Consider the following 27,691-nt stretch of genomic DNA (forward strand, 5'->3'; position numbering starts at 1 on the left):
CACCTTGTATCCTCCCCAGCGCTTAGAACAGTGATTGGCACATAGTAAGCACTTAACAAATGTCATCAATATTCTTATTCTTCTTATTATTATTGTTGAACTGTTTTAAGTGCTGGGGTAGATACAAGGTAATCAGGTTGCCCCATGTGGGGCTCACAGTCTTCATCCCCATTTTACAGATGAGGTAACCGAGGAATAGAAGTGAAGTGACTTGCTCAAGGACTCACAGCTGGCAAGTGACGGAGTCAGGATTAGAACCCATGTCCTTTGACTCCCAGGCCAAAACACAACACAACAATAAAACAGACACATTCCCTGCCCACAACTAGCTTACAGTCTAGAGGGGGAAACCGACATTAATAGAAATTTTTTAAATTACTGATAAAGACACAATTACTGTGGAGCTGGGAGAGGGGATGAATAAAGGGAGCAAGTCAGTAGATCTGCGAGCAGAGCACTGTACCAAGTGCTTGGGAGAGTACATCACAACAGAGTTGCTAGACATGTTCCCCGCTCTGAACAGGAAAGGCCGGATTTCAGAAAACTCAGCGACACGCACAGGTAATCTCACGCTCACACAGGTCCGGGTCGATGCCGGGGGATTTCCATCATGCCCTGCATTCGAAATTAATGGCCCCATGAGAGAAAATATATAATCTTTTGTTCAGCTTTGATTTAGGATGTTCCTAGCTTGGCATGACTCATGACAGAATCTTTGTATTAGTCTGAATACCTATCGGTGTATTTATTCTGTATTCTACTGATGAGTCATGAGACACAGCTCGCTTCCGCTCCTCCGACAGCCAGCACCTGCTCTGCTCTCTGTCCCATGATCACCCATCTTCAGACAAAGCAGCACAAGGAGCAGCGTGGCCTAGTGGATAGAGCGAGGGTCTGCGAGTCAGACGGACCGGGGTTCTAATCCTGGTTCCACCACTTGTCCACTGGGTGATCTTGGGCAAGTCACATTGCTTCTCTGAGTCTTGGTTCTCTCATCTGGAAAATGGAGATTAAGACTGCGACCCCATGTGGGACATGGACTGTGTTCCAGCTGATTAGCTTGTACCTATCCCAGCTCCTAGGGCAGTGCGTGGCACAGAGTAAGTGCTTAACAGATACCATAAAACAAATAGTAACACCTAAGGAGTTTCTGGGAAAGACAACAGGGGTGATGGGAGCTTCCAAACAGCTACCAATTATCTTTCCTGAACAACACTTTACATAAAGTCCCTTTCTTCTGAACAGCCCAGGAAACCTGGGAAATACTATGTCAACGAATGAGTCTCAAATATACCCGGGAATTGGGAATGTGTGTTCTTTACACTGACCCACAGGATGTACAAAGAGGTTGTGAAGAAGGATCAAAGATGCTCAGCCTGTCAGGGAATGGAGTCAAATCGCTGGTGGTGATGTAGTCCCTCTTCATTTTTTTTTTTTTGATCAAGCACTACCTCAGTGTCAGGATGTGAAGAGTGAAAACCAAGACGTCTGGAGGAAAGCAGGGAGTATGAAGGAATTGACTGGGATTTCCAGGTCTGCAGCCTGGAAGAGGAAATCAGCATGTCTCAACGGAGATTTCTAAGGAATGGTCTCTTCTGGACTCTTCTGAGTCGGGAGGGCTCATTCCCAATTCCGCAACCATGTCTCTTTGCGTGCTTTGACATGGAGTCATATTAATCTATTTGCATAGATTCTATTTAGGAAGAGCTTGGCCTAGGGGAAGGGCATGGGCCAAGGAGTCAAAGGACCAGAGTTCAAATCGCAGCTTTAGCACGTGCTTGCTGTGTGACCTTGGGCAAGTCACTTAACTTCTCTGAGCCTCAGTTACCTAATCTGGAAAAGTGGATTAAGGGTGTGAGCCCCCATGTGGGACAGGGACTGTGTCCAACCTGATTACCTCTTATGTACCCCAGTGCTTGCTTGGCATGAAGTAAGTGCTCAACGAGTATCATAATTATTAACACCAAAAACCTCAAAAAGCAGTTTCAGCCTCTCCTCATCAGACCTCTTGGGAAATATGGCAGGTTGAGCTTTCCAACTCGAACTAAAAGAATTTATGACCTTTCAGATTCCTGATGACTAAGACCCAGAGAACACCATTCTCCTGGCTGAAAACGGATGCAAATCATTAAATGTGACAAGCTCTTAGTGGGGTAGTTTGTTCCACTGAAAGCGTATTCCCCTTTACAAAGAATGCAACCCTCCACGTCAGCTTGGGGTAGCCCCAAGAGCTCTATCCAGACTCCACTAAGTGTCTCAAACTGACTCTTGTTTTCATCCATTTGGGCGCTAAGAACACAGTGCAATCATTTTTTTATTTAGAGGAACAAATGAGGAAATATTTTTAGAATAGAATAAACAAAAATGCAAAACACTGCTCTGCAGCACTAAGCAGCGAGGGTCCCGTTTTCCTTTGAAGAGGCCTGGGCTGAGAGAAAGCACCATTTCCCTTTGGTTTTCCCAGACACTATTATGTTCTATTTCGAGAATCTGATAAGGCGCCTTCTCTCCTGCTAGTGTCTGACAGTGAAGGGAGCACAGAGATTTTGATCTGATGCCATGGAGGATATGGGGCCGGTCTTTTGAGAGAGAAATTTGGCATTTCCTTTTTTTCTACTGTGCTCTCTCTAATGCTTAGTACAGTGCCTGGCAAACAGTGAGGGCTCAATGGGTAAGCAGCAGGGCTTAGTGGAAAGAGCATGGGCTTGGGAGTCCTGAGGTCATGAGTTCTAATCCTGGCTCCGACACTTGTCAGCTGTGTGACTTTGGGCAAGTCACTTAACTTCTCTATGCCTCAGTTACCTCGTCTGGAAAATGGGGATTAAGACTGTGAGCCCCACATGGGACAACGTGATAACCTTGTATCTACCCCAGCGCTTAGAACAGTGCTTCTGTTTTCTATCTACACTCACTCCCTTGGTGAACTCATTCACTCCCACAGCTTCAGCTATCATCTCTATGCTGATGACACCTAAATCTACATCTCTGCCCCTGCTCTATTTCCCTCCCTTCAGGCTCGTGTCTCCTCCTGCCTTCAAGACATCTCCATCTGGATGTCTGCCCACCATCCAAAACTCAATATGTCCAAGACTGAACTCCTTATCTTCCCTCCCAAACCCTGCCTTCTCCCTGACTTTCCCATCACTGTAGACGGCACTGCCATCCTTCCCGTCTCACAAGCCCACAACCTTGGTGTCATTCTCGACTCTGCTCTCTCGTTCACCCCTCATCCATCACCAAAACCTGCTGGTCTCACCTCCGCGACATCGCCAAGATCCGCCCTTTCCTCTCCATCCAAACCGCCACCTTGCTGGTTCAACCTCTCATCCTATCCCAACTGGATTACTGCATCAGCCTCCTCTCTGATCTTCCATCCTCCTGTCTCTCCTCACTTCAGTCTATACTTCACACCGCTGCCCGGATCAACTTTGTGCAGAAATGCTCTGGGCATGTTACTCCCCTCCTCAAAAATCTCCAGTGGCTACCAGTCAACCTACGCATCAGGCAAAAACTCCTCACTCTCGGCTTCAAGGCTCTCCATCACCTCACTCCCTCCTACTTCACCTCCCTTCTTTCCTTCTACATCCCAGCCTGCACCCTCTGCTCCTCTGCCACTAATCTCCTCACTGTGCCTCGTTCTTGCCTGTGGTGCCGTCGACCCCCAGCCCACATCCTCCCCCTGGCCTGGAATGCCCTCCCTTCGCACATCCACCAAGCTAGCTCTCTTCCTCCCTTCAAAGCCCTACTGAGAGCTCACCTCCTCCAGGAGGCCTTCCCAGACTGAGCCCCCTTTTTCCTCTCCCCCTCCCTATCCCCCTCACCCTACCTCCTTCCCCTCCCCACAACACCTGTATATATGTTTGTACAGATTTATTATTCTATTTATTTTACTTGTACATATTTACTATTCTATTTATTTTACTTTGTTAATATGTTTTGTTTTGTTGTCTGTCTCCCCCTTCTAGACTGTGAGCCCATTGTTGGGTAAGGACCATTTCTATACGTTGCCAACTTGTACTTCCCAAGCGCTTAATACAGTGCTCTGCACACAGTAAGTGCTCAATAAATATGATTGAATGAATGAATGAATGAATGCTTGGTACACAGTAAGAGCTTTACAAATACCATCACTATTATTATTGTTATTATTATTATCATTATTACAATCTAGAGAGGGCAAGCCTGGTTACATCCAAGACAAGCTGCTTCTGCCAATAACTGCTTCCCTCTGTCAATCAATCAATCGTATTTATTGAGCACTTACTGTGTGCAGAGCACTGTACTAAGCGCTTGGGAAGTACAAGCGCTTGGGCAGTCCTCACCTCAGCTGATACAGAGGGATCAGAGACAGGGACCCTTTGGGAATACTGGGAGTTTAGGAGATCATGAAAATCATCCGAGCCACTTCTGGCGACACTCATGAAAGCTGCAAGGCTCAGTGGATAAAGAATGGGCTCCTCCATTTTGTCTGCTGTGTAAACTCAGGCAGCTCAGTTCACTTATCTCTGCCTCAGTTACCTCATCTGGAAAACGGGGATTAAGACTCTGAGCCCCATGTGGGACAGGGACACAATCCAACCTGTTTACCTTGTATCTACCCCAGGACTCAGAGTGGTGCTTGGCACAGAGTGAGCCCTTAACAAACATCATCATTATCGTTATCATGGGAACGTGGGAGAGGTGGGGATGGGGGATGGAAGAAAGAAATACTCAAATGAACATTCAGAACTGATCTAACCTTGGCTAGCTGGTTCAAGCCTTTTTTTCGGCCAGGGGAAGTGGAGGGTAGCAAGCACTTCAAGGTATTCATCCAGCGCTTAGAACAGTGCTTCTCACATAGTAAGCGCTTAACAAATACCATCATTGTTATTATTATTATCTCACATTCCCCTTATTCCACACTATCAGAATACAGGATGCCACCTAAAGGTACACTATCAGACAAGTGCTGCTCCAGAAAATGTGGGATGTGAAAATTTTAAATCCCACATTATAAATTACTTATTTACATCTATTAATGTCTGTCTCCCCTTATAGATTATAAGCACGTTTCAGGCAGGAAGTGTATCTGCTAATTCTGTTGGATTTTACTCTCCCAAGCGCTTAGTACAGAATAAGTGCTCAAAAAATACGACTGACTGGTTGACTGGAATGTGTCGACCAACTCTGTTGTATTTTACTCTCCCAAGAGCTTAGTATAGTGCTCTGCACCCAGGAAGCACTCAATAAATGCCACTGATTAGTGGATGGGGGAGGGGAAGGATGAGGAACAAGAGGAGGAAGAAGAAGATAAGGAGGAAGGAGAGGAAGACATTTGCTAACCTCATCTCTGTCATATCGATATGGGCTGTTTCCCTTCTATGGAGCTTATTCTTGGAGTTTTGTTCTCAGGCTGCTGAACAATAACCTTTTCTAAGTGGGTAGGATAGGAGTGTCCTCTCAGGGTTGCACCTGGAGAGTTTCCAGTTCTCCACAAGTCTCGGCTATGGGAGGGAGAGTCAAACAGAGGCCTACCCATTCCATTCCTAGCTTGGGCAGTGGCTAGCGAGTAGAAGGCAATCTGCTACAAGTCAAAACTCCCCTGTTCTGGGCAGCAGCGGCATGGGAGAGAATTGAGGTCAGAGACTCGTTCACTGCATGGAAGGAGGCAATGGTAAACCACTTCTGTATTTTGAACAAGAAAACTTTGTGGATCCACTACCAGAATGATTGCACATGGAAACGGGGCGTTATGGGAGAGATGTGCCTATGGCGTTGCTATGGGTCAGACACAACCTGACTGCATAAGACAGCAACATGATAGGAGTGGGGATGTCCAAGGAAAAGGCTTTTTCTTTGGGTAGACTTTACCTCAAATTGCCATCCATGCACTAGGTTAAACAAGAGAGCAAATTGGAGAAATCATCCACTTTTCCTCCTCCGAAATGCGTTCCATCATGTTTTCCACCCACTCGGGAGCAGTACATGATCTTGTCATTCTAAACCCGTACAGCTTTTCCTAGGAAAAGGGGATTCGTCTACCTAACCGGGCTCGAAACACTGCTAGTGTTGTCTTTCAGGCCCAGAAACATAGAAGGACAGAAGTCTCAAAGCCAAACTGACGCCATCTATCATTATTACTATCAAGCGCTGTTGAGTCATTCCCGCTTCAGAGCGACTCTATGGATCTATTTTCTCCAGAATGTCCTGTCTTCTGTCATAATCCATAACCCTGATAATGGTTCTTCCATTATTGTTGTTATGGTTTCTATCAACCTATCTGTCAGTCTGCCTCTTCCGCATTTTCCCTGGACTTTTCCTAGCATTAGTTTCTTCTCCAGACCACTTGGCTTAATCTGTTCCGAAATCCATTTGTTTGTTTTTCGGGCAGTCCATGGTATTCCAGTCCATGAAAACCACTGTACTAAGCACTTTGGAAAGTACAACAGAGTTAGCAGATAAGATCCCTATCCTCAAGGATCTTACAGTCTGGTGGGGGAGACCAATGCTAAAATAAATTACAGCTAGGGGGATGTCATTATCTATGTAAGTAATTAATTGAGAAGCAGCATGGCTTAATGGTTAGAGCAAGGGCCTGGGATTCAGAAGGATCTGGGGTCTAATCTCAGCTCTGCCACATCTTCCGTGTGACCTTGGGCAAGTCACTTCACTTCTCTGGGCCTCAGTTACTTCATCTGCATAATGGGGATTGAGACTGTGAGGCCCATATGGAACAGAGACTGTATCCAACCTTGTATCTCCCCCAGTACTTAGAACAGTCCTTAACATAGAGTAAGTGCTTAACAAATGATATTACTATCATTATTATTATTATCATTATTAGGGCGCTTACCTTTAGGGAGAAACTGGGGAGGGGCAAGGAGTGTTGGAGGGTGTGAAAGGGGTCCAGGTGACCATGGTCTTTGCTTTACATTTTGGAGTCCACTGGACCCTGCACCAGTATAAAGGTGAACCAGTAAACAGCATCACTGTGGACCCTTGAGGTGTCATCTCATTCTTCGATGACACCAGGATGATGGGAGGGTCCTTTCCTTTTTGTGGGGGTTCCCTCATGATGATGATGATGGCTTTTATTAAGTGCTTACTATGCGCAAAGCACTGTTCTAAGCGCTGGGGAGGTCACAAGGTGATCAGGTTGTCCCACGTGGGGCTCACAGTCTTAATTCCCATTTTACAGATGAGGGAACTGAGGCCCAGAGAAGTTAGGTGACTTGCCCAAAGTCACACAGCTGACAATTGGCAGAGCCAGGATTTGAACACATGACCTCTGACTCCAAAGCCCATGCTCTTTCCACTGAGCCACGCTGTTTCTCATATGAACCCCTGTACAACACTGACTTGAAGTGACCGTCAGCAACAAGAACCTGCATGTGCCTGAAGATTGGGAGAGGCAGTGTAGCCTAATGGAAAGAGCACAGGCCTGGGAATCAGAAGGACCTGGCTTCTAATCCCGACTCCACCACTTTGCTGTGTGACCTCTGGCAAGTCACTTCATTTATCTGTGCCTCAGCTCCCTCATCTTTAAAATGGGGATTAAGATTGTGAGCCCCATGTGGGACAAGGGCTGTGTCCAACCTGATTTGCTCGTGTCTACCCCAGCACTTAGTCCAGTGTCCTACACAGAGTAAGCGCGTAATAAACACCATAAAAAAAAAATGGAGACAGGCTGTTTTGGGGGGCGAATGTGGCGTGATCACCTCCTAAATCACCCCTCAGTCATGAAAGGTGTCTGTGTGGAATTGGGGAGGGGGTGGAAATATGGGGCTTCTCATTTCCAAAGCCTTTAGGCAGGCCTGTGATAGTCTGCTCTCCAGGCCCAGATATCCTTGGGAAGATAATTATTACTGGCACCAATTGAGCGCTTACAATGGGTAAAGGCTGGGGAAATAACAATAAAATGAATTCTGCCTGGGTCCTGTCTGGACCCCAAGTCCTCCCCATCCTTGTGGCAGAGAACGACACAAAGACTAATGCAAATTGGAAGAAAAACAAGTTGAGACCCAATATGACAACAGTGAAAATGTTAGGGACCTGCAACTTGAAGAGCTGCAGATCTTCGGACACAGAGCTTTTCCAATGAAACCATCCTCGGGCCAAACTGAGAAGCGGCGTGGCCTAGTGGCTAGAGCCTGGGCCTAGCAGTCAGAAAGATCTGGGTTCTAATACCAGTTCTGCCACTTGTCTGCTGTGTGACTTTGAGCAAATCACTTCACTTCTCTGGGCCTCAAATTATAAAATGGGGATAAAGACTGTGAGACCCATGTGGGATCTGGACTGTGTCCAATCTGATTACCTTATATCTACCCCAGCACTTAGAACAGTGCCTGATACATAGTAAGTGCTTAACAAATACAAAACTAAACTAATCTTCCTGTGTGCAAAACTGAGGGGCAGCAGTCATTGGTGTTCTTCAGAGGAAGAATAGTGCCCTGAGCTCCAGAAGAAATATTGCTAGTTTGGGTGGCTGAAATTTCCAGACTGACTGGGTGCTAAACTTCCCTAAATTCCAACCATGATATTTAGTACAAGTTGGTGTGAGACTGGAAAGCAAGGGATAGGGATAGGAAAGAAAAAAAAAAAACTTCTTTTTAAGGCAGCTGGGAGTGGGATAAATTGGGAAATTCATATAGCAATCTGTTCTGCCTCCCAGGATTGAAAATAGATTATTCTTTCTTCCTTGGAGAGTGTGCCGGGGGGTTGCAATATTAAAATGTAAATTGGCAAGCTGGGCTGGGAGGGGTTGTGGGTGGTGGTGGGGGTCTCTCTGTAGCAATCTTGGCATTCTCTGGCCCCATTTTCAGTCTCTTTCCTTAATTATGCCCAAAGACCAGTGTCTGTGGGTGGCTTCCTTGGGTGAGAGGACCATCTGACTGAAATGATTTTAGAGCAAGATGAAAATTTGGGCGTGAACATCCAATTCCACAGGGCAGACTTTTGGGCTGGGATCTGTAAGCCCCTCTAGACTGTTAGCTCATTGTGTGCAGAAATGTGTCTGTTTGTTGTAATACTGTACTCTCAAAAGCGCTTAGTACTGTGCTTTGTACACAATAAGCACTCAATAAATGCAATTGAATGAACTGAATGAATGAAAGGGAATGAGTAATACGACTGAATGAACTGAATGAATGAAGGGGAATGTGTCTACCAACTCTGTTTCATTGTTATATTGTATTCTCCCAAGTGCTCAGTACATTTCTCTGCACACAGTAAGCGTGCAATAAATATGTTTGATTGATCAATCCAGGATGCCTGGGATGCCTGGGTTTTGGGTGCCACTTTTCTACATTTTTTTTTTTTTTTTTTGATATTTGTTAAACATTCGCAATGAACCAGGCACTGTACTACGTGTTGGGGCAGATACAAATAATCAGGTTAAACACAGTCCATGTCTCACATGGGGCTCCCAATCTTAATCCCCATTTGACATATTAGGGGAACTGAGATACAGAGAAGTGAAGTGACTTTCCCAAGGTCACACAGGTGGTGGAGTTGGAATTAGAACCCATGTCCTTTTGATGCTCAGGCCCGCGCTCTAACCATTAGTCAATACTGCTCTTCTCTTGTGCTGCGCTCCTGTACGTGCTTTTACCTGTGACCATTATGTGACCACTTGGGGGTGTGACAATTTATAACATAATAATAATTATTATTATAACCGTGACATTTGTTGAGAGTTTATTATGTGCCAGGCACTGAACTAAGCGCTGGGGTGGATACAAGCAAATCAGGTTGGACACAGTTCCCTGTACCATATGGGGCTCATAGTCTTAGAGAAGCTATGGTGTAGTGGATAGAGCATGGGCCTGGGAGTCAGAAGGTCATGGGTTCTAATCCCTACTCCCCACGTGTCTTCTGTGTGACCTTGGGCAAGTCACATTACTTCTCTGTGCCTCTGTTCCCTCATCTGGAAAATGGGGATTGGGACTGGGAGCTCCATGTGGGGCAGGGACTGTGTCCAATGGGATTAACTTGTATCTACCCCAGTGCTTAGTACAGTGCCTGGCACATTCAGTCATTCATTCAATCATTTTTATTGAGCGCTTATAGTGTGCAGAGCACAGTACTAAGTGCTTGGAAAGTACAAATTGGCAACATAGTAAGCGCTTAACAAATACCATCATCATCATCATCATTACCCCCATTTTACAGTTGAAGAAACTGATGCCTAGAGAAGTGAATTAACTTGCCCAGTGTCACACAGCAGACAAGTCGCAGAGCCAGGATTAGAATCCCGGTCCTTCTGACTCCCAGGCCCGGGCTCCTAACCACTAGGCCATGCTGCTTCTCAATGCAGAGCTCCTTGCTCTTCTGGGAATCGCATGCCCTAAGAATGTAGGTACTCACCTCACTTCACCCCACTTACAGACATGACCTTAACCACAGTTCCTTCCCCTACAATTCTTTTTAACATCCACCTCCTCCGCTAGACTGTAAGCTCCTAAAGGACAAGGATCATGCCTACCAACTCAACTGTACTCTTCCAAGCGCTTAGTAGAGTGCTTGGAACAAAGCAAGCACTCAATCAATACCACTGAATGATTGAGTGGATGAAGTGATCGGTACAATCGGGGAAAGATTGGAGGCCAATAAAGCCACCTCTGTGGCAAATCTGAGAATGCAATGAGCCTGATTCTAACTCAGGGCCACTGTCTCTGGTGAGCATTTTTGATTTCAGGCCTCAGTGAGATACCCTGTTGGGAGCTCAGTGGGAACACTGGGTTGCCCTCCATCACATGAATAATAATGATAATTGTGGTATTCGTTAAGCACTTACTATGTGCCAGACACGACTATGCTCTGGGGTAGAGTCACGCAAATAGGGTTGGACAGAGTCTGTGTCCAACATGGCATTCACAATCTTAATGGGCATTTTACAGATGAAGTAACTGAGGTGGAGAATAATAACACTAATAATGATTTTGGTATTTGATAAGTACCTACTATGTGCCGAGCACTGTTCAAAGTTACGGGGTAGATACAAGGTAATCAGGTTGGACACAGTCCCCGTCCCACTTAGGGCTCACAGTCTTAATCCCCATTTTAGAGATGAGGGTACTGAGGCCTGGAGAAGGGAATGACCTGCCCAAGGTCACCCAGAGGACAAGTGGCAGAGCCGGGATTAGAACCCAGGTCCCTTTGACACAAATAAGTCTCTATGGACAGAAGCGTTCTCGCATGGATAAATGTGTCCCAAAAGGACTCTGGCCAGAATCTTATCAGTGGGAGAGGGTAGCGAAATGCCACGATAGTGAGTACGATGTCTTCTTTCACTCTTTTCTCAAAAACGCTCTTGAGCTCTCCATGGTCTCTAACACGTTGAGAAAGAGACTGTGTAAGTGTTGAAGGAGGGCGCTTTTCTCTGTCTTCAGATCTCAGAAATGGTGCACCGCCATTTCTCCTGGCTCAGGCTGTGGCGATGACTTCTGCAACCTTTTGGCATGACAGCCACATCACCACACACTAATTCTCTCTCTGTGCTCTGCAGTGCCGTGAGCTACCATGAGGGTCTGTTTGGGATAGTGTTTCGGGTGTGTCATTCCCAGCATGCCTTTGCATTGAAGCGGCTGGACCCATCTTCTCTCAGCCTCCATTTTTTCTTAATGGTATTTGTTAAGCTCTTACTATGTTCCAAGCACTGTATGAAGCACTGGGGTAAAAACAAAGCAATCAGATTGGACACAGTCCCTGTCCCATGTGGGGCTCACAGTCTTCAACCCATTTTGCAGATGAGGTCACTGAGACCCAGAGAAGTGAAGTGACTTGCCCAAGGTCACAAAGCAGACAAGAGGCAGGGCCAGGATTAGAACCCAGGTCCTCTAGGTCATACTGCTGGGGCTGCAGAGCTTCGTTAGAGCTGTGCAGTGCAAGGTGGGCTTGGGGTGGGGACTGCCGTAACACTGGAAGATGGAAAAAATATCGAGGCCTACACCGGCTAAATCCTTGAGAAGCGTGAGTGTGGCTTAATTGTCAATGACTAGATGTCTTCAGCTTTGCCTTTAGCTAGAACTTCCTGACCAGAGATGAAGATGATGAATGACATTTCCAAGTGGTCTGACCCCCATTATTGCAGTCTTGCCCGCTGCTTTGAAATTATTCCATCATTCTGTCGCTTCAAATTACTCATCTACATTACTTGTGCTCTGCAAAGGCAGAGTGCTTTAATCTCAAACACCACTACTCGATGAATGTTTTGATTCTGGGCTAGCAATATTAGCCACTGAATGGCAAAGCGAGGGGTTTAGGAATTGCTTTTTAGAAAAGTTCTTAAAAAACAACACTGGAAAGTCTTTCATAATAATAATAATGATTATGGTATTTGCTAAGCATTTACTACGTGCCAGGCACTGTTCTAAGCGCTGGGGTAAACACAAAGTAATCAGGTTTTTCCACGTGGGGCTCACAGTCTCAATCCCCATTTTACAGATGAGGTAACTGAGGCACAGAGAAGTTACGAGACTTGGCCTAGAAGTTATCCGAAGGCAAAAGCAAAATTTGCCCAGGGAAAGGAATGACGTTTCTCAAGTGGACATCAATCCTCCGTAATTATTATTGTTGTTACATTCCTGAATGAATTCCCTTTGGTCCCCAAATAGAAAGGAAAAGGGAAGTGGGGGGTAAATTAATAATAATAATGGTATTTGTTAAGTGCTTACTATGTGCCAAGAACTGTTCTAGATGCAGGGTAATCAATTTGTTCTGACGATTTCGACACCTGTCTACATGTTTTGTTTTGTTGTCTGTCTCCCCCTTCTAGACTGTGAGCCCGTTGTTGGGTAGGGACCGTCTCCATATGTTGCTGACTTGTACTTCCCAAGCGCTTAGTACAGTGCTCTGCACATGGTAAGTGCTCAGTAAATACGACTGAATGAATGAATGAAGTCGGACACTGCCCCGTCCCACGTGGAGCTCACAGTCTTAATCTCCATTTTACAGATGACGTACATGAGGCCCAGAGAAGTGAAACCACTTGCCCAAGGTCACACAGCAGATAAATGGTGAAGCTGGGATGAGAGCCCAGGTCCTTCTGACTCCATGCAGCATGGCTCAGTGGAAACAGCCTGGGCTTTGAAATCAGAGGTCATGGGTTCAAATCCCAGTGCTGCCAATTGTCAGCTGTGTGACTTTGGGCAAGTCACTTAACTTCTCTGTGCCTCAGTTCCCTCATCTGTAAAATGGGGATTAAGACCGTGAGCCCCCCGTGGGACAACCTGATCACCCTGTATCCCCCCAGCGCTTAAATCAGTGCTTTGCACATAGTAAGTGCTTAACAAATACCATTATTATTATTATTATTCTCATGAGGAGATAGGAGGAGGAGGAGACGGAGTAAGCAATCAAGAAACAAAGCAATCAGATTGGACACAGTCCCTGGAGAGGAGAGAAGGGAAGGGAAAGAAGAGGATGGACAGGACCTCACCTCTGCTGTCTGCATTTTGGGCACTCAGGTGAGATGGGCAGGAGAGAAAGAGGTTTCCACGAGGGCCAGGATTTGCTGGCTAGAGGCTAGGGCAGTAGATACCCTCCAGAGAGCAGTGTGGCAAATAGAAGGCCCCATGGAATCCAGCTCCTGTCATGCCTCTGTCCCCATGCTACCTTGTGGGCAGGGAACCCCTCTACCACCTCTGTTACCCAAGTGCTAAGTACAGTGCTGTGCACACAGTAAGCTCTCAGTAAATATGACTGATAGATTGATCGTTCTGATTATCAACACTGTCCTTTCCTCTTGCCTCCATCCCCCAATTCCTTTGGACAAGGAGCCTGCACTGATTTGCTAATGGATTTGGATACGGTCCACACACTTAAATATCAATTGCCTCCAACTCCCCGCTTTCGGAAAATTCTAAAAATAATCCCTAATCGTGACATGCAAGTTAGAACTCTAAGAATATTCCGCTGGCATGGCGATGGCCAGCTATTAATTTCTAGATCAATCAATCAATCGTATTTATTGAGCGCTTACTGTGTGCAGAGCACTGTACTAAGCGCTTGGGAAGTACAAGTTGGCAACATATAGAGACGGTCCCTACCCAACAGTGGGCTCACAGTCTAGAAGGGGGAGACAGAGAACAAAACCAAACATATTAACAAAATAAAATAAATAGAATAGATATGCACAAGTAAAATAAATAAATAAATAGAATAATAAATATGTACAAACATATGTACATATATACAGGTGCTGTGGGGAAGGGAAGGAGGTAAGGCAGGGGGATGGAGAGGGGGAGGAGGGGGAGAGGAAGGAGGGGGCTCAGTCTGGGGAAGAGCTGCATTCCAACATGTTCTCTGAAATGTCAGTCTGCCTTAGATTGTGGAAAGTAAGTTCTGATATACAGAAACCGATAATTTAGAAATAATATTAATGATAATGGTATCTCTCAAGTGCTTACTATGTGCCAGGCACCATACTAAGCTCTGGAGTGGATACAAGCAAATCTAGTTGGACACAGTCCCTGTCCCATGTGGGACTCACAGTCTCAATTTTCATCTGTAAACTGAGGCTCAGAGAAGTGAAGCGACTTGCCCTAAGTCACACAGCAAAGTCAGCTCTGTGAGCTCGTTGTGGGCAGGAATGAGTCTGTTTTTATATTGTACTCTTCCAAGCACTTAGTACAGTGCTTTGCACACAGTAAGCGCTCAATAAATACTATTGAATGAATGAATGAAGTGAGCAAGTCTTCATCGAAATTGGAACTTGGAGGAGCAATGCGGCCTAATGGATAGAGCACAAGTCTGGGAGTCAGAAGAATCTGGGGTCAAAGCCCAGGTGCTTGCCTGCTGGATGACCTTGGGCAAGTCGCTTCACTTCTCTGGGCCTCAGTGACCTCATCTGTAAAATGGGGATTACGACCGTGCACCCCATGTGGGACATGGACTGTGTCCATCCTGATTTCTTTTTATTTACCTCAGTGCTTGGAGCAGTGCCTGGCACATAGTAAGTGCTTAAGAAGTACCATAATTATTCTTATCATTATTAGATGAGCGGATTCAGCTTTGCCAATAATTTTCAGAATGGCCTCGAAATCATCTGACCTGTCACTTATCCAAGCTCCCATTCCGGCACGGGCCTCGCCACCAGCTGTGTGACCTTAGGGCACAGGCAGGAAGACATCTGCTTCCCAGAGACACCCCCACGCACAGAGTTCCCCTGGTGGGGCCTATCAAGGCATCGTGCTATGCCTGGCTGTTACCCAGCAGCCTTTGTCACTAGAGAGCAGCTGGAGAACAGGCCTCCCCCAGACACCCCAGGGGAAATAAGCCTTATTGAAGACACATCTCCTCCAAGAGATCTTCCTAGACTAAACCCCCCTTTCCCTTCTCCACTCCCTTCTACATCACCCTGACTTGCTCCCTTTATTATCCCCCCTCCCAACCCCACAGCACTTATGTCCGTATCTGTAATTTATTCATTTCCATTAATGTCTGTCTCCCCTTCTAGACTGTGAGCTCGTTGAGGGCAAGGAAAGTGTCTGCCTATTGTTACTCTCCTGAGCACTTAGTAGGGTGCTCTGCCCACAGTAAGCACTCAATAAATACAATTGAAAGAAAGAAAAAGCAAGAAAGGAATTGAGCAGACTTACGCAGTTCTCCCACTTTCAGAATGTCACACAGCATCTTGGTTAGCTCGATGCTGCTGCGACCAAAGGGACACTCGTGCTTGTCTTCCCGGCTGCTGTTTTCCAGGACGATCTGGAGAAGGCGAGGGGGAAGTGAGCAGGTCAGAAATGGCAACCGGTTTTCCGCTGGAGGCGGGAGGACAGCTGCTGAAGACCCAGAGCTATGTCTATGCTCGGCACTCATAAACAGAGAGAAGCAGCATGGCCTAGTGGATAGAGCATGGGCCTGGGAGTCAGAAGGAGCTGAGTTCTAATCCTGTTTCCACCACTTGTCTGCTGTGTGACCTTGGGCAAGTCACTTCACTTTTCTGGGCCTCAGATATCTCATCTGTAAAGTGGGAATTAAGACTGTGAGCCCCACGTGGGACAGGGACTGTGTCCCAATCCATTTTGCTTGTATCCACCGTAGTGCTTGGTACAGCGTAAGTGCTTAACAAATACTATTTTGTCATTCATTCGATTAGATTTATTGAGTGCTGTTTCTGCAGAGCACTGCACTAAGCACTTGGTAGAGTACAATATAACAATAAGCAGACACAGTCCTGCCCACAATGAGCTTACAGTCTAGAGGTCCAGTTCCAGCCAAAGTCCAGCATCTTAAGGGTTTGAGGATGCTTGCTTCAGTGAAGGCTTCACTAAAGTGAGAGGTGAACACCCTTATATCCAAAAGACTATCGCTCTCCCCACCTTCAAAACCTTATCAAAAGCACATCTCCTCCAAGAGACCTTTCCTGACTACGCCTTCATTTCCTCTCCTCCCACTCCCTTCTGCATCACCCTTCATTTACCCCTCCCTCAGTCTCAAAGCACTATGTACTTAACCACAATTTATTCATTTATATTAATATCTGTCTCCCCCTCTAGATTGTAAGCCCGTTGTGGTCCAGGTATGTGTCTATCAATTCTGTTAAACTGTACTCCCCCAAGCACTTAGTATATTGCTCTACCACATGTCTGCTGAATGACCTTGGGCAAATCACTTCAATTCTCTGGCCCTCAGTTACCTCATCTGGAAAACGGGGATTAAGACTGTGAGCCCTATGTGGGACAGAGACTGTGTACAACCCAATTACCTTGTATCTACCCCAGTGCTTACAGCAGTGCCTGACATAGTAAGCAGTTAACAAATAACATTATTTGTTTTTTGTAGATGGTAATAATAATAATAATGGCATTTAATAAGCGCTTACTATGTGCAGAGCACTGTTCTAAGTGCTGGGGAGGCTACAAGGCAATCAGGTTGTCCCACAGGGGGCTCACAGTCTTAATCTCCATTTTACAGATGAGGTAACTGAGGCACAGAGAAGTTAAGTGACTTCCCAAAGTCACACAGCTGACAATTGGCAGAGCTGGGATTTGAACCCATGACCTCTGACTCCAAAGCCCGTGCTCTTTCCACTGAGCCATGCTGCTTCTCTGGTAGGCATGTTCCCTGCCTACAAGGAGCTTACAGTCTAGAGGGGTAGACAGGGATTAATGCAATGGATATGATTAATATGAAGTAAGAAGGAAGACCATTCCTAAATAAAGCAGGAGATTGTCATCCATCTAAAACCAAACCATCACTGTTGCAAATTCACATTCCAGGATAAATCTGAGCTACTAGGTTCAGCACCATCAGCCCACTAAATATCAGCTCCTCAAAACTTCTCAAATACTTGCAGCATTTCCCAGCATTCTCTTCATTCCCTCCTGCTTGGAACCCTGTGTGGGGCAGGGAAATTTATGATTTCCATTCCCTTCCCAAAGCCTCATTCCAAATAGCATTGGCAATACTGGCGTTGAAACCTCCAAGTGTGGAGAGGTAAATGAGAAGCAGCGGGGCCTCGTGGAAAAAGCATGAGCCTGGGAGTTAGAGGACCTGGGTTCTAATCCCACCTCTGCCACTCATCTGCTGGGTGACCTTGGGCTAAAGTGGCTTCATTTCTCTGAACCTAAGTTTCTTCAACTGTGAAATGGGGATTCAAGACCTGTTTTCCGTCCTATGAGCCCCATGAGAGACAGGGACTGTCCCCAGTGCTTAGAACAGTGTTTGACAGAGAGTAAGTGCTTAACAAATACCATAAAAAAAAAGATCAGCTCATCTCTAGAGTAGAACCCGGGTCCTTCCAACTCCCAGGCCTGGGCTCTAACCACTAGGCTATGCTGCTTCCCCCCTGACAGAATGGTTTCACTCTGTCAGGAATCCAGGGCGTGAATAGTTTTGGATCAGCTGAGCAGGAGTTGCCAAAGATCTCAATAACATTTTCTAGACTATCTGAACCATAGGGGAGTTTTTGGCTATACCCAAAATGCAGGGAAGCATCATTGCGATACAAAACTGGCACTGAACGCAGGGCCACGTGTCTTGGGTTTTTTTCTTTCTTTCTTTTTTTAAGCTCAGAGTGAACCAGTGCCATTTGGAAAATTGAAAGCCATCCAATAAAGGAAATAAAATTCGAACCACATAAAACTGTCAAATGGGGCTGGGTCTATGAGGCCCACCGAACCATTTCCTCAGGGAAATGATGGGAAATAAATGTCATGGAAAATTGGAAAATGTTAGGAGCTGATGTCCCCTGCACCGATCCATCATGGCTACGGCTTCCACGATCGGCTTTCCAGTGCTGGCTGAAGCCCGGACACGGACGTGCTTGGAGAGCAAAGACGGAGGATTCGGCAGAGCTGCATCGGTGAAGGGGGTATATTAGGATCAAATAATTTTCCTCCTCCAATCTAGCTGATGCGGTTTGGTGTGTCTGCAAGTGAGAACTAACGCACATGAGGAAGCTTAGCGTTTTCCATGATGAGCTGTCTGGAGTGTCTATACTGGACTGTTTCAGTGCACACTTTGTTCAGCTTCACTCTCCATCTGGCTCTGGTTGGAGCCCAAGTCCTGGGGTGGCTGTGTTCACATTGGCATCCCAAGGTGGACAGGGCTTAGACCCCCTGGGAAGCAGGGAGGGTCCAGTTGGTGGGGGAAGCAGATCAAAGCTCATCTCTGGGGAGTTGGAGTGAGTTGTTGGTTCACCCTGTCCTGAAGGGGCCACAGCGACAATCTGGGAAGGGGCTTTTTTTTTTTTTTATGGTATTTGTTAATCAATTGTATTTATTGAGCGCTTACTGTGTGCAGAGCACTGTACTAAGCCCTTGGGAAGTACAATTTGGCAACATATAGAGACGGTCCCAGCCCAACAGTGGGCTCACGGGCACTTACTATGTGCCAGGCACTGTTCTAAGCGCCGGGGCAGAGACAAGCTAATCAGATTGGACACAGTCCCTGTCCCACATGGGGCTCACAACCCTTATCCCCATTTTACAGTTCAGGTAATTGAGGCACGGAGAAGTGAAGTGACTTACCCAAGGACATACAACAGACAAGTGGCGGAGCCAGGATTAGACTCCAAGTCCTTCTGACTCCCAGGCCTGTGCTCTATCTGCTGTTATCCAGAGGGTGCCAAGTCAGGGAGGGTCTCTGCACATTGTCTTGTCTGTTCAAACATGTTAGCCTTTTATCTGTTTTCACATCCCTGATGGCATTACCGACCGGTGAGGACCATTTCCCCCCACCTCAAGAGCCTTCAGTGGTTGCCCATCCACCTCCTCACCATTGGCTTCAAACCACTCCACCACTTTGCCCCCTCCTATCTCACCTCACAAATCTCCTACTACAACCCAGCCTGAACACTTCACTCCTCTTAATGGTAACCTACTCACTGTACCTGGATTTCATTTATCTCACCGCCAACCTCTTGCCCACATCCTGCCTCTGGCCTGGAATGCCCTCCCTCCTCATACCTTCCCCCTCTTCAAAACCTTATTGAAGGCAATCTCCTCTAAGAGGCCTTCCCCAACTAAACCCCCCTTTCCTCTTCTCCCTCTTCCTTCTGGGTGTCCCTGACTTGCTCCCTTTATTCATCCCCCACCCCAGCCCCACAGCACTTATGTACATAGCTGTCATTTATTTATTCCTATTAATGTCTTTCTCCCCCTTTAGAATGTAAGCTCGTTGTGGGCAGGGAATGTATCTGTTTATTGTTGTATGTACTCTCCCATGCCTTTACCATGTCCACATGCACACACACAGACACACGCACACATGTGCAAACTTCTGTAAGCTCCAAATTTACCTGCAAAGCTACCTTAGCAGCCCGAATCGAAAAGTATTTCTGAGACGTAGCATGGCCTGATGGATAGAGGACAGCCCTGGGAGTTAGAAGGACTTGGCTTCTCATCCTGGCTCTGCCACTTGTCTGCTGTGTGACCTTGGGCAAGTCGCTTCACTTATCTGTAGCCTCAGTTACCTCATTTGTGAAATGGGGATTAAGACTGTAAGCCCCATGTTGGACATGGACTGTGTCCAATCTAATTAGCTTATAAGGACCCCGGCGCTTAGTACAGTGCCTGGCACATAGTAAGCACATAACAAATACTACAAAAATAAAGTATTATCTGTGCATACACACCAGGCATGAAAGTCTAGAAGAGATGACGTGTTCTTCCGGGGAAGAAATTTTGTCCCACAATGACTAACTTCTAGCCTCAGAGTGTTTCATTAAAATTCATTTCTCTTGGAAGTCAGAATGGTGATTTTCCTGGGTCAGGAGTCTGATGAAGTCTCAGTGGGTAAAATCTGGCACTTTCACACAACTACATGCAGATATCCACAAACACATCATTCCATATACACCCCACACTCCCCCAAACCGGGCTCAGTTGTGTGACAACAATTTGGCTACTAACACTGGAGTGCATTTATTCTATTACCTGGAAAAGAATACACCCAAAAAATCACAATCTGGAGTAGTGGTGTCCAGGCCTGAAGAGGAACAAAACAGGAGATGCACAGACCTTGGGATTGACTCATTTTCTAAAAGAATCTGTTAAGATCCTCTCAGAGAATTTCCCTTGGGGTCCCAGGAAATGGGAAATGAAGAACGCAGATAAATTACCTGATGGAAACTGTAAAATTACGGTTGGCTGGCAACATATAATTTCAGAGTATATTATCCCGATACTTAGAGATGTACTCAGTTCTGCTAATATGTGCTTTTGATAGAAGGCCAGGATGAAATATCAGAGTTAATAACCATAATAATAATATTAATGGCATTTGTTAAGCACTTATTACGTATCAAGTGCCGTACTAGGTGCTGGGGAAGACATAAGGTGATGGGGTTGGATAGAGAGATCTGTCCCTCATCAGGACAAAACAGCTAAAATCCTTTCCTTTCCTCCCCATCCAAACTGCTTTCACACTGATCAAAGCACTACCCCACCTTAACTACTGCATCTGCCTCCTCACTCAGCCCCCTACCACCCGTCCCTCCTCATTCCAGCCCACACTTCACTTGGCTGCCCAGATCACTTTTCTAAAACAGATTTAGTCTCCATCTCCCCACTCAAGAAACTCCATTGGTTGCCCATCCACCTCTACATCCAGTAGAAACTCCTTACTACTGGCTTAAAGACACTCAATGAGCTCTTCCTCTCCTACTTTACGTTGCTGATTTCCCACTACAACCTAGGCCACATGCTTCACTTCTCTAATGCCAACCTACTTGGTATACCTCAATCTCATCTATTTTGCTGAACACTTGTTCATGCCCTCCCTCTGGACTGCAACTCCCCTCGTCCTTCATATAGGACAGACCACCACTCTCCCTAATGTCAAAGATTTAAGTTCTTTTTTTTTTTTTTTGTAAATAGTATGTTTTAAGCACTTACTATGTGCCCGGCACTATTCTAAGCACTGGAGTAGGTACAAGATAATCAGGTTGGACACAGTTCCTGTACCACATGGGACTCGCAATCTTAATCCCCATTTTAAAGGTAATTGAGGCCCAGAGAAGTGAAGTGACTTCTTCAGCTCAACAAGGCTCAGGCTGAACAAAACCAGTCAAATCCATTTGAGTCCTAAATGGATTTTCCCACAGAAAACTACTGCTCAGCAATATCTTCGCCCCGTTTGGGGCCTGGCCTGAGATAGAACCAGAAAAATGGCCCTGTAATAATCATAGTATTTGTTAAGCACTTACTATTTGCCAGGCATTTTTCTAAGCATTGGGGTGGATACAAGCAAATCAGGTTGGACAAAGTCCCTGTCCCACATAGGGCTCACAGTCTCACTCCCCATTTCACAGATGAGGTCACTGAGGCTCAGAGAAGTGAAGTGACTTGTCCAAGGTCATTCATTCATTCAATAGGATTTATTGAGCACTTACTGTGTGCAGAGCACTGTACTAAGTGCTTGGAAAGTACAAGTCAGCATACAGCAGGCAAGTGGCGGAGCCGGGATTAGAACCCATGACCTTCTGACTCCCAGGCCCGGGCTCTATCCACTATGCTGCATTGTTTCTCTATCAGATGTGGGACCCCTGAGAAGGTTGTTGTGCTCTCTGCTCGGGCTAGCCTGGTCTGGAAAAGAAGGACAACCCCCTGGGCTCCCTGCCTCCCAGCTCCCAGGTTTGTCTCCACAGCTGGGCTCGGGGGTCAAGCATCCCCTGGAGTGGGGGTCTCTCAGTCCCTCTGTAGCTTCTGGGGAGTGTGGTCAGGGCCCCACAAGTGAAGAGAAAGTGGGCAGGTAAGCCACTTTGTCAGGACGAATAATTACAATTATAATAGTAATAATACCTGCCAGGTACTGCTTTAAATACACATTAATCAGATTGGACAGTCCCTTTCCCATAAAAACCCCATTTTTACAAGTGAGGAAACTGACGCACACAAGTTAAGTGACTTGCCCAAGGTCACACAGCAGACAAGTGGTGGAGGTGGCATTAGAACCCAGGTCCTTCTGACTTCCAGGCCCATGCTTTATCCACTAGGCCATGATACCAGCACCGAACAAGGAAGCAATCTTGGACCCCAATGGAGTCACATGTCTCATCCTATTTACATCCAATGACCGAAAAATCTCCAAAATCACTTCCCCTCCTACAGCCAGGCCTTCTCAGAATAATAATTGTGGTATGTGTTTACTCTGTGCCAAGATCTCCATTAAACCCTGGGGTACGTGCAGGATAATTAGGCTGGTCATAGTCCCCACCCCTCTTGGGTCTTGCAGTCTGACAGGGAGGGAGACCAGATTTGGAATCCTCATTTTACAGATGAGGAAACTGAGGCCCAGAGAAGTGAAGTGACTTCTCCTCACAGCACCCGACTGGGGAGCCAATAGCTCATAGTACTATGAGTTTTTAGGCCAGACCATCTTCCAAACAGACTCAAAATCAGTACGTGAGCCCCAAAATGCCCCCCACCCCGATCTGTGCTTTTAGGGGGATGAGGGGCAACTTACCCGGATGTAGGCATCCTGGTGATGCTTGGCAAAGTAGAGCATGTTGTCCAGGGCAAGCATCCCAGGTGGAGTCTGAGTGAAATCCATGGCTGGGTTGACGTGATTCTGAGGGAAGGAAACACAATATACAATGCAATAGTTTTCTATGGAATTTGTTAAGTTCTTACTATGTCAAACTCTGTTCTAGATGCTGGGGTACATACATGTTAATCACAATGGACACAGTCCATGTCCCACCTGGGGTTCACTGTCCAAATAGGTGTTATTCAATCAGTCGAATTTATTGAATCTTACTGTGTGCTAAGCACTGTACAAAGCACTTGGGAGAGTTAAATATAACAATAAACAGACACATTCCCTGACCACAACAAATGGCTCGGGAGAGTACAATATAAGTGGTACAATAAAAATCAATCAATCAATCAATCATATTTATTGAGCACTTACTGTGTGCAGAGCACTGTACTAAGCGCTTGGGATGTACAAGCTGGCAACATATAGAGACAGTCCCTACCCAACAGTGGGCTCACAGTCTAGAAGGGGGAGACAGAGAACAAAACCAAACATACTAACAAAATAAAATAAATAGAATAGATAGGTACAAGTAAAATAAATAAATAAATAGAGTAATAAATATGTACAAACATACATACATATATACAGGTGCTGTGGGTAAGGGAAGGAGGTAAGATGTGGGGGATGGAGAGGGGGTCGAGGGGGAGAGGAAGGAAGGGGCTCAGTCTGGGAAGGCCTCCTGGAGGAGATGAGCTCTCAGTAGGGCCTTGAAGGGAGGAAGAGAGCTAGCTTGGCGGATGGGCAGAGGGAGGGCATTCCAGGCCCGGGGAAGGACGTGGGTTGGGGGTCGATGGCAGGACAGGAGGGCTGAGTAGGTGTGAATGAGGTTGTCGTTAATGTAACTTGGTGATAACAAGGGCCTTTTTCCCTCGGTGGGGGGCGGGGAGGGGGAGAGTCAGTCAGGACCGGACCCGGAAGGGGGGTTGGGGGGCACTATAAGGAAGGTCGCTTAAGTGGGGGGGTGGGGGGGGAAGCAGGGGGCGTCTATGGTGGCGCTCTGAGGAGAGGATCCTTCTGGGAGCAGCGAGGGCCACGTGGTAAGTGCAGTATTTGTTTAAGTGCTTCCAATGTGCCAGACAAGCCCCTTAACTCAGTGACTCAGTTTCCTCATCTGTAAAGTGGGGATTCAATGCCTGTTCCCTCTTCTGCTTAGGTTGGGAGACCTTTGGGGGACAGGGACTGTATCCGACCTGACAATCTTGTATCTTGTACCCCAGCACGTAGTACAGTGCTTAGTATGTAATAATTACTAATAATAATTATGGTATCGGTTAAGCCCTTACTATGTACCAGGCACTTTTCTAAGCACTGGGGCAGATACAAGATAATTGGGATGGACACAGTCCGTGTCAAACACAGGGCTCACATTCATAATCCCCATTTTACAGATGAGGAAATGGAGGCACAGAAAAGTTAAGTAATACGCCCAAGGTCACACAGCAGACAAGTAGCAGAGCCAGAATTAGAACCCATGACCTTCTAATTCCCAGGCCCGTGCTCTATCCACCAAGTCATGCTGTTTCTCAAACACAGGATATGCTGCTAAGGGCATAGTAAATCCTTAACAAATACCATTATTATTATTATTATTATTAGAAGGGAGGAAGCAGTACAAGCACATCAGAATGAAACAGGCAGAATAAATAAGGGCCCAGCTATAGTAAGAATATACAAATATATGAAACTCTGTGTGTGTTAATGAGTGTTGAGGATAGGGTTACCATTTACCCACATCCTATGGAAGGGTGCTGTCTGAGCCATCTTGGGTGATGTAGATTAATCGGGGAAGACTTCCTGAAAGAGGGAAGTCCCAAAACATGGGAACAGCTGTGACCTGGCACATTTGGGACGGGGGATAAGGGGTTAGGGAACTCAAACCTGGTTTCTGTTGAGCACTTACTATGTGCCAAGTACTGAACTAAGCACTGGGTTAGGTACAAGAGAATCAAGTTGGACACAGTCCGTGTCCCACATGGGGCTCATAATCTAAGGGGGAGGAAGAATGGGCAATTTCTATTTTACGGGTGAGGAAACTGTGGCACAGAGAAAGTAAGTGACTTGTCCACAGTCTCCCAGCAGACAAGGAGCCTGGATTAGAACCCAGGACCTCTGACTCCCAGGGCCGTGTTCTATCTACTAGGCCAAACTCCTTCTCAGGAGTTCTAAGGGAAGACAGGTCGGCATAGTTGGCAGAAATAGGAAATGGGGTGACTTCCTTTGGAGCAGAAACTTCAGGAAGATTTCTGGCACAAGCCACAGTGGCTAAGGGGTCAGCTTTTACCCCCACACAATGGAGAAGGGACTGCCACTCTGGCTACCCACAACCCATAATGGTTCCAGCACTTAGAACAGTGCCAGCACTTAGAACAGTGCCAGCACTTAGAAGAGTGCTTGGCACATAGTATGCACTTAATAAATACCATCGTTATTATTATTATATGCACTTTTCACCATCAGTAGCCCCAACTTTGAACCTAAAAGCCAGATATAGTATATCAATCCATTAAAGGCATTTATCGAGTGCTTACTGTGTGCAGAGCACTGTACTAAGCGTTTGGGAGGAAACAATATGACAGTTTTTAAACACGTTCCCTGTCCACAATTCATCCATTTAGATTTATTTTCTCCCCTAGCTCAAGGTCAGGGTTAATGACCTCTGTCGGTTCCTCTTCAAACAGAGGAAAAACAAACTGTATTGTTGACTGTGATATTTCGGAGAGAGATTTTACTGGGGCAAAGACATGTTTCATTTTCTCTTTCTTAGCTGCATGTTTTGTTTCCTCTTCTCAGCTTGCTAAACCTTTTCCACAGTGTGGTTAAGGTGTGAATGGGCCTCAAGTTTCAAAATATGCAAAAAAATTCAAAAAAATGTTAAAGTCTCAAGGATTACGTTCGTGACTCTCAAGGTCAAAAACAATTTCTCTTCTTTATGAACTGGCCTTTACTATTTGGCTTCACTTAACCAACCCAACAGAAAGAATGTAGAAGGAGGAAAAAGAAATACAGCTATTAACCAGCAATCCATTTTACTCCTCCTGAATGGGGAAAATGGTTGTGTTATTAATAATGCCTTTTGGGTGATTAATTCCATTTGACTATTTTATTTCTGTACCCATTAGCATGGATAAAACTGGTCATAATACAATTTATCAAGTGCTTACAGTGTGCAGAACAGCACCAAGTGCTAGGAGACTACCCATATGGGGTTAGAAAAAAATCAATCAATGGTATATATTGAGTGCATACTGTGTACAAAGCACTGTTAAGCTCTTGAAAGAGTACAATGCAACAAAACCAAGGATTCCGTCTTCCCTCCTAGGCCTCCTGACTCTAGTAACTTCCCAAACCCACTATTCCCTGGACTGGAAATACACAACTTTGGGATTTTCTTATACTCCTTTCTGACTTTCATCCCTCAAATTAGTCAGATCCCATTGGCTCTTCATCTCCAATATTTCACAAATCGGCTCTTTCCTCTCACCACCCCGGAGGCTGCCCTCCTTATTCAAGTTATCTCCAGACTGGGCCGACAATACAATCTCCTTAATGGTCCCCCAGCCCAATGCTTCACTTTTCTTTCACCTATCCTACACACAGCTGCTTGCCTGCGCTTCTAGAAACACACCTTGAAATGCATCATTTCATGCCACAGTAGCCTCTGGTGAGTTCCTCTTTCTCCACATTAAAGAAAACCTCCTATTAGCCTTCTCCTTCTCACATTGCTACTCCCTTCCCCAGTCCTCAGAAGCTAATCCTTGGACTTGTCTCTCCCATCTCCTGTTCAAGACTTCCCTCTTCCAAGAACCTCCCTCCCTCCCTCCATCCAAACGCCCTCCTCAAATTCTCCAAACTAGTCGGTCAGTCAGTCAATCATATATACTGAGCACTAACTGTGTGCAGAGCAGAATGGCTCAGTGGAAAGAGCACGGGCTTGGGAATCAGCGGTCATGAGTTATAATCCTGGCTCTACCACTTGTCAGCTGTGTGACTTTGGGCAAGTCACTTAACTTCTCTGTGCCTCAGTTACCTCATCTATAAAATGGGGATTAAGACTGTGAGGCCCAAGTGGGACAACCTGATTATCTTGTATCTCATCCAGCGCTTAGAACAGTGCTTGGCGTATAGTTAAGGTCTTAACAAATAACATCATCATCATCATCACCATCACTGTACTAAGCATTTGGGAAAGTACAACAATAAGCAGACATATTCCCTGCCCACAATGAGTTTACAGTCTAGAGGACCTCTCAAGTCCCTTTCCACCCACCCTTGAGTTCCTGTTAGATGGAGCCCCTGGGAGCCCCCCTCCAGCATGAGCAAGACGCTCACTTTCAGAACCATTCCATGATGCACTCGCTTCTACTGCCTGCCACCATTGTGACCTGGATCTCTCTTGGGGTGTCACTGTCTCTCGCTCTGCCCTACCTACCAGTCAGGGCCACGATCACACTCTCCCCTTCCTATGCCCTCCACCCCACTCATCTTTCACACTTGCATCATTCTTGCACCCCTGTAACCTATCATCTGCTGCATCTCCAAGCTGCAGTCATCTCCTCACCTCCTGCTTCCACCTCCGCATTTTGAAGTCACTTTGGTGCTTTTTCTCTCTTTCCTCCTTCCACATTCCTCATTTCATTGCGAAATCCTGCCAGTTCTTTTCCCAAAGTCCTCATGGAATCTGTCCTTTCCGCTCCACCCGAAAGGTCATCGCCCTGGTCCGAATTCC

At 46.1% G+C, this 27,691-nt stretch overlaps 1 protein-coding gene across 1 annotated transcript in view; it reads right to left on the bottom strand.

Annotated features, from left to right (window-relative positions):
* The window catches only part of ELMO1 (engulfment and cell motility 1), a 210,937-nt gene that overhangs the window by 64,706 nt on the left and 118,540 nt on the right, over positions 1-27,691 (bottom strand). Inside the window, exons 15-16 of the mRNA XM_038769328.1 lie at positions 22,891-22,995; positions 15,579-15,687 (exon numbers count right to left, since the gene is read on the bottom strand). Of these exons, the coding sequence (XP_038625256.1) occupies positions 15,579-15,687; positions 22,891-22,995 (214 nt within the window). The remainder of the gene's footprint in view (positions 1-15,578; positions 15,688-22,890; positions 22,996-27,691) is intronic.

The sequence above is a fragment of the Tachyglossus aculeatus genome, chromosome 2 (genome assembly GCF_015852505.1).
Source record: "Tachyglossus aculeatus isolate mTacAcu1 chromosome 2, mTacAcu1.pri, whole genome shotgun sequence".
Lineage (NCBI taxonomy): Eukaryota > Metazoa > Chordata > Mammalia > Monotremata > Tachyglossidae > Tachyglossus > Tachyglossus aculeatus.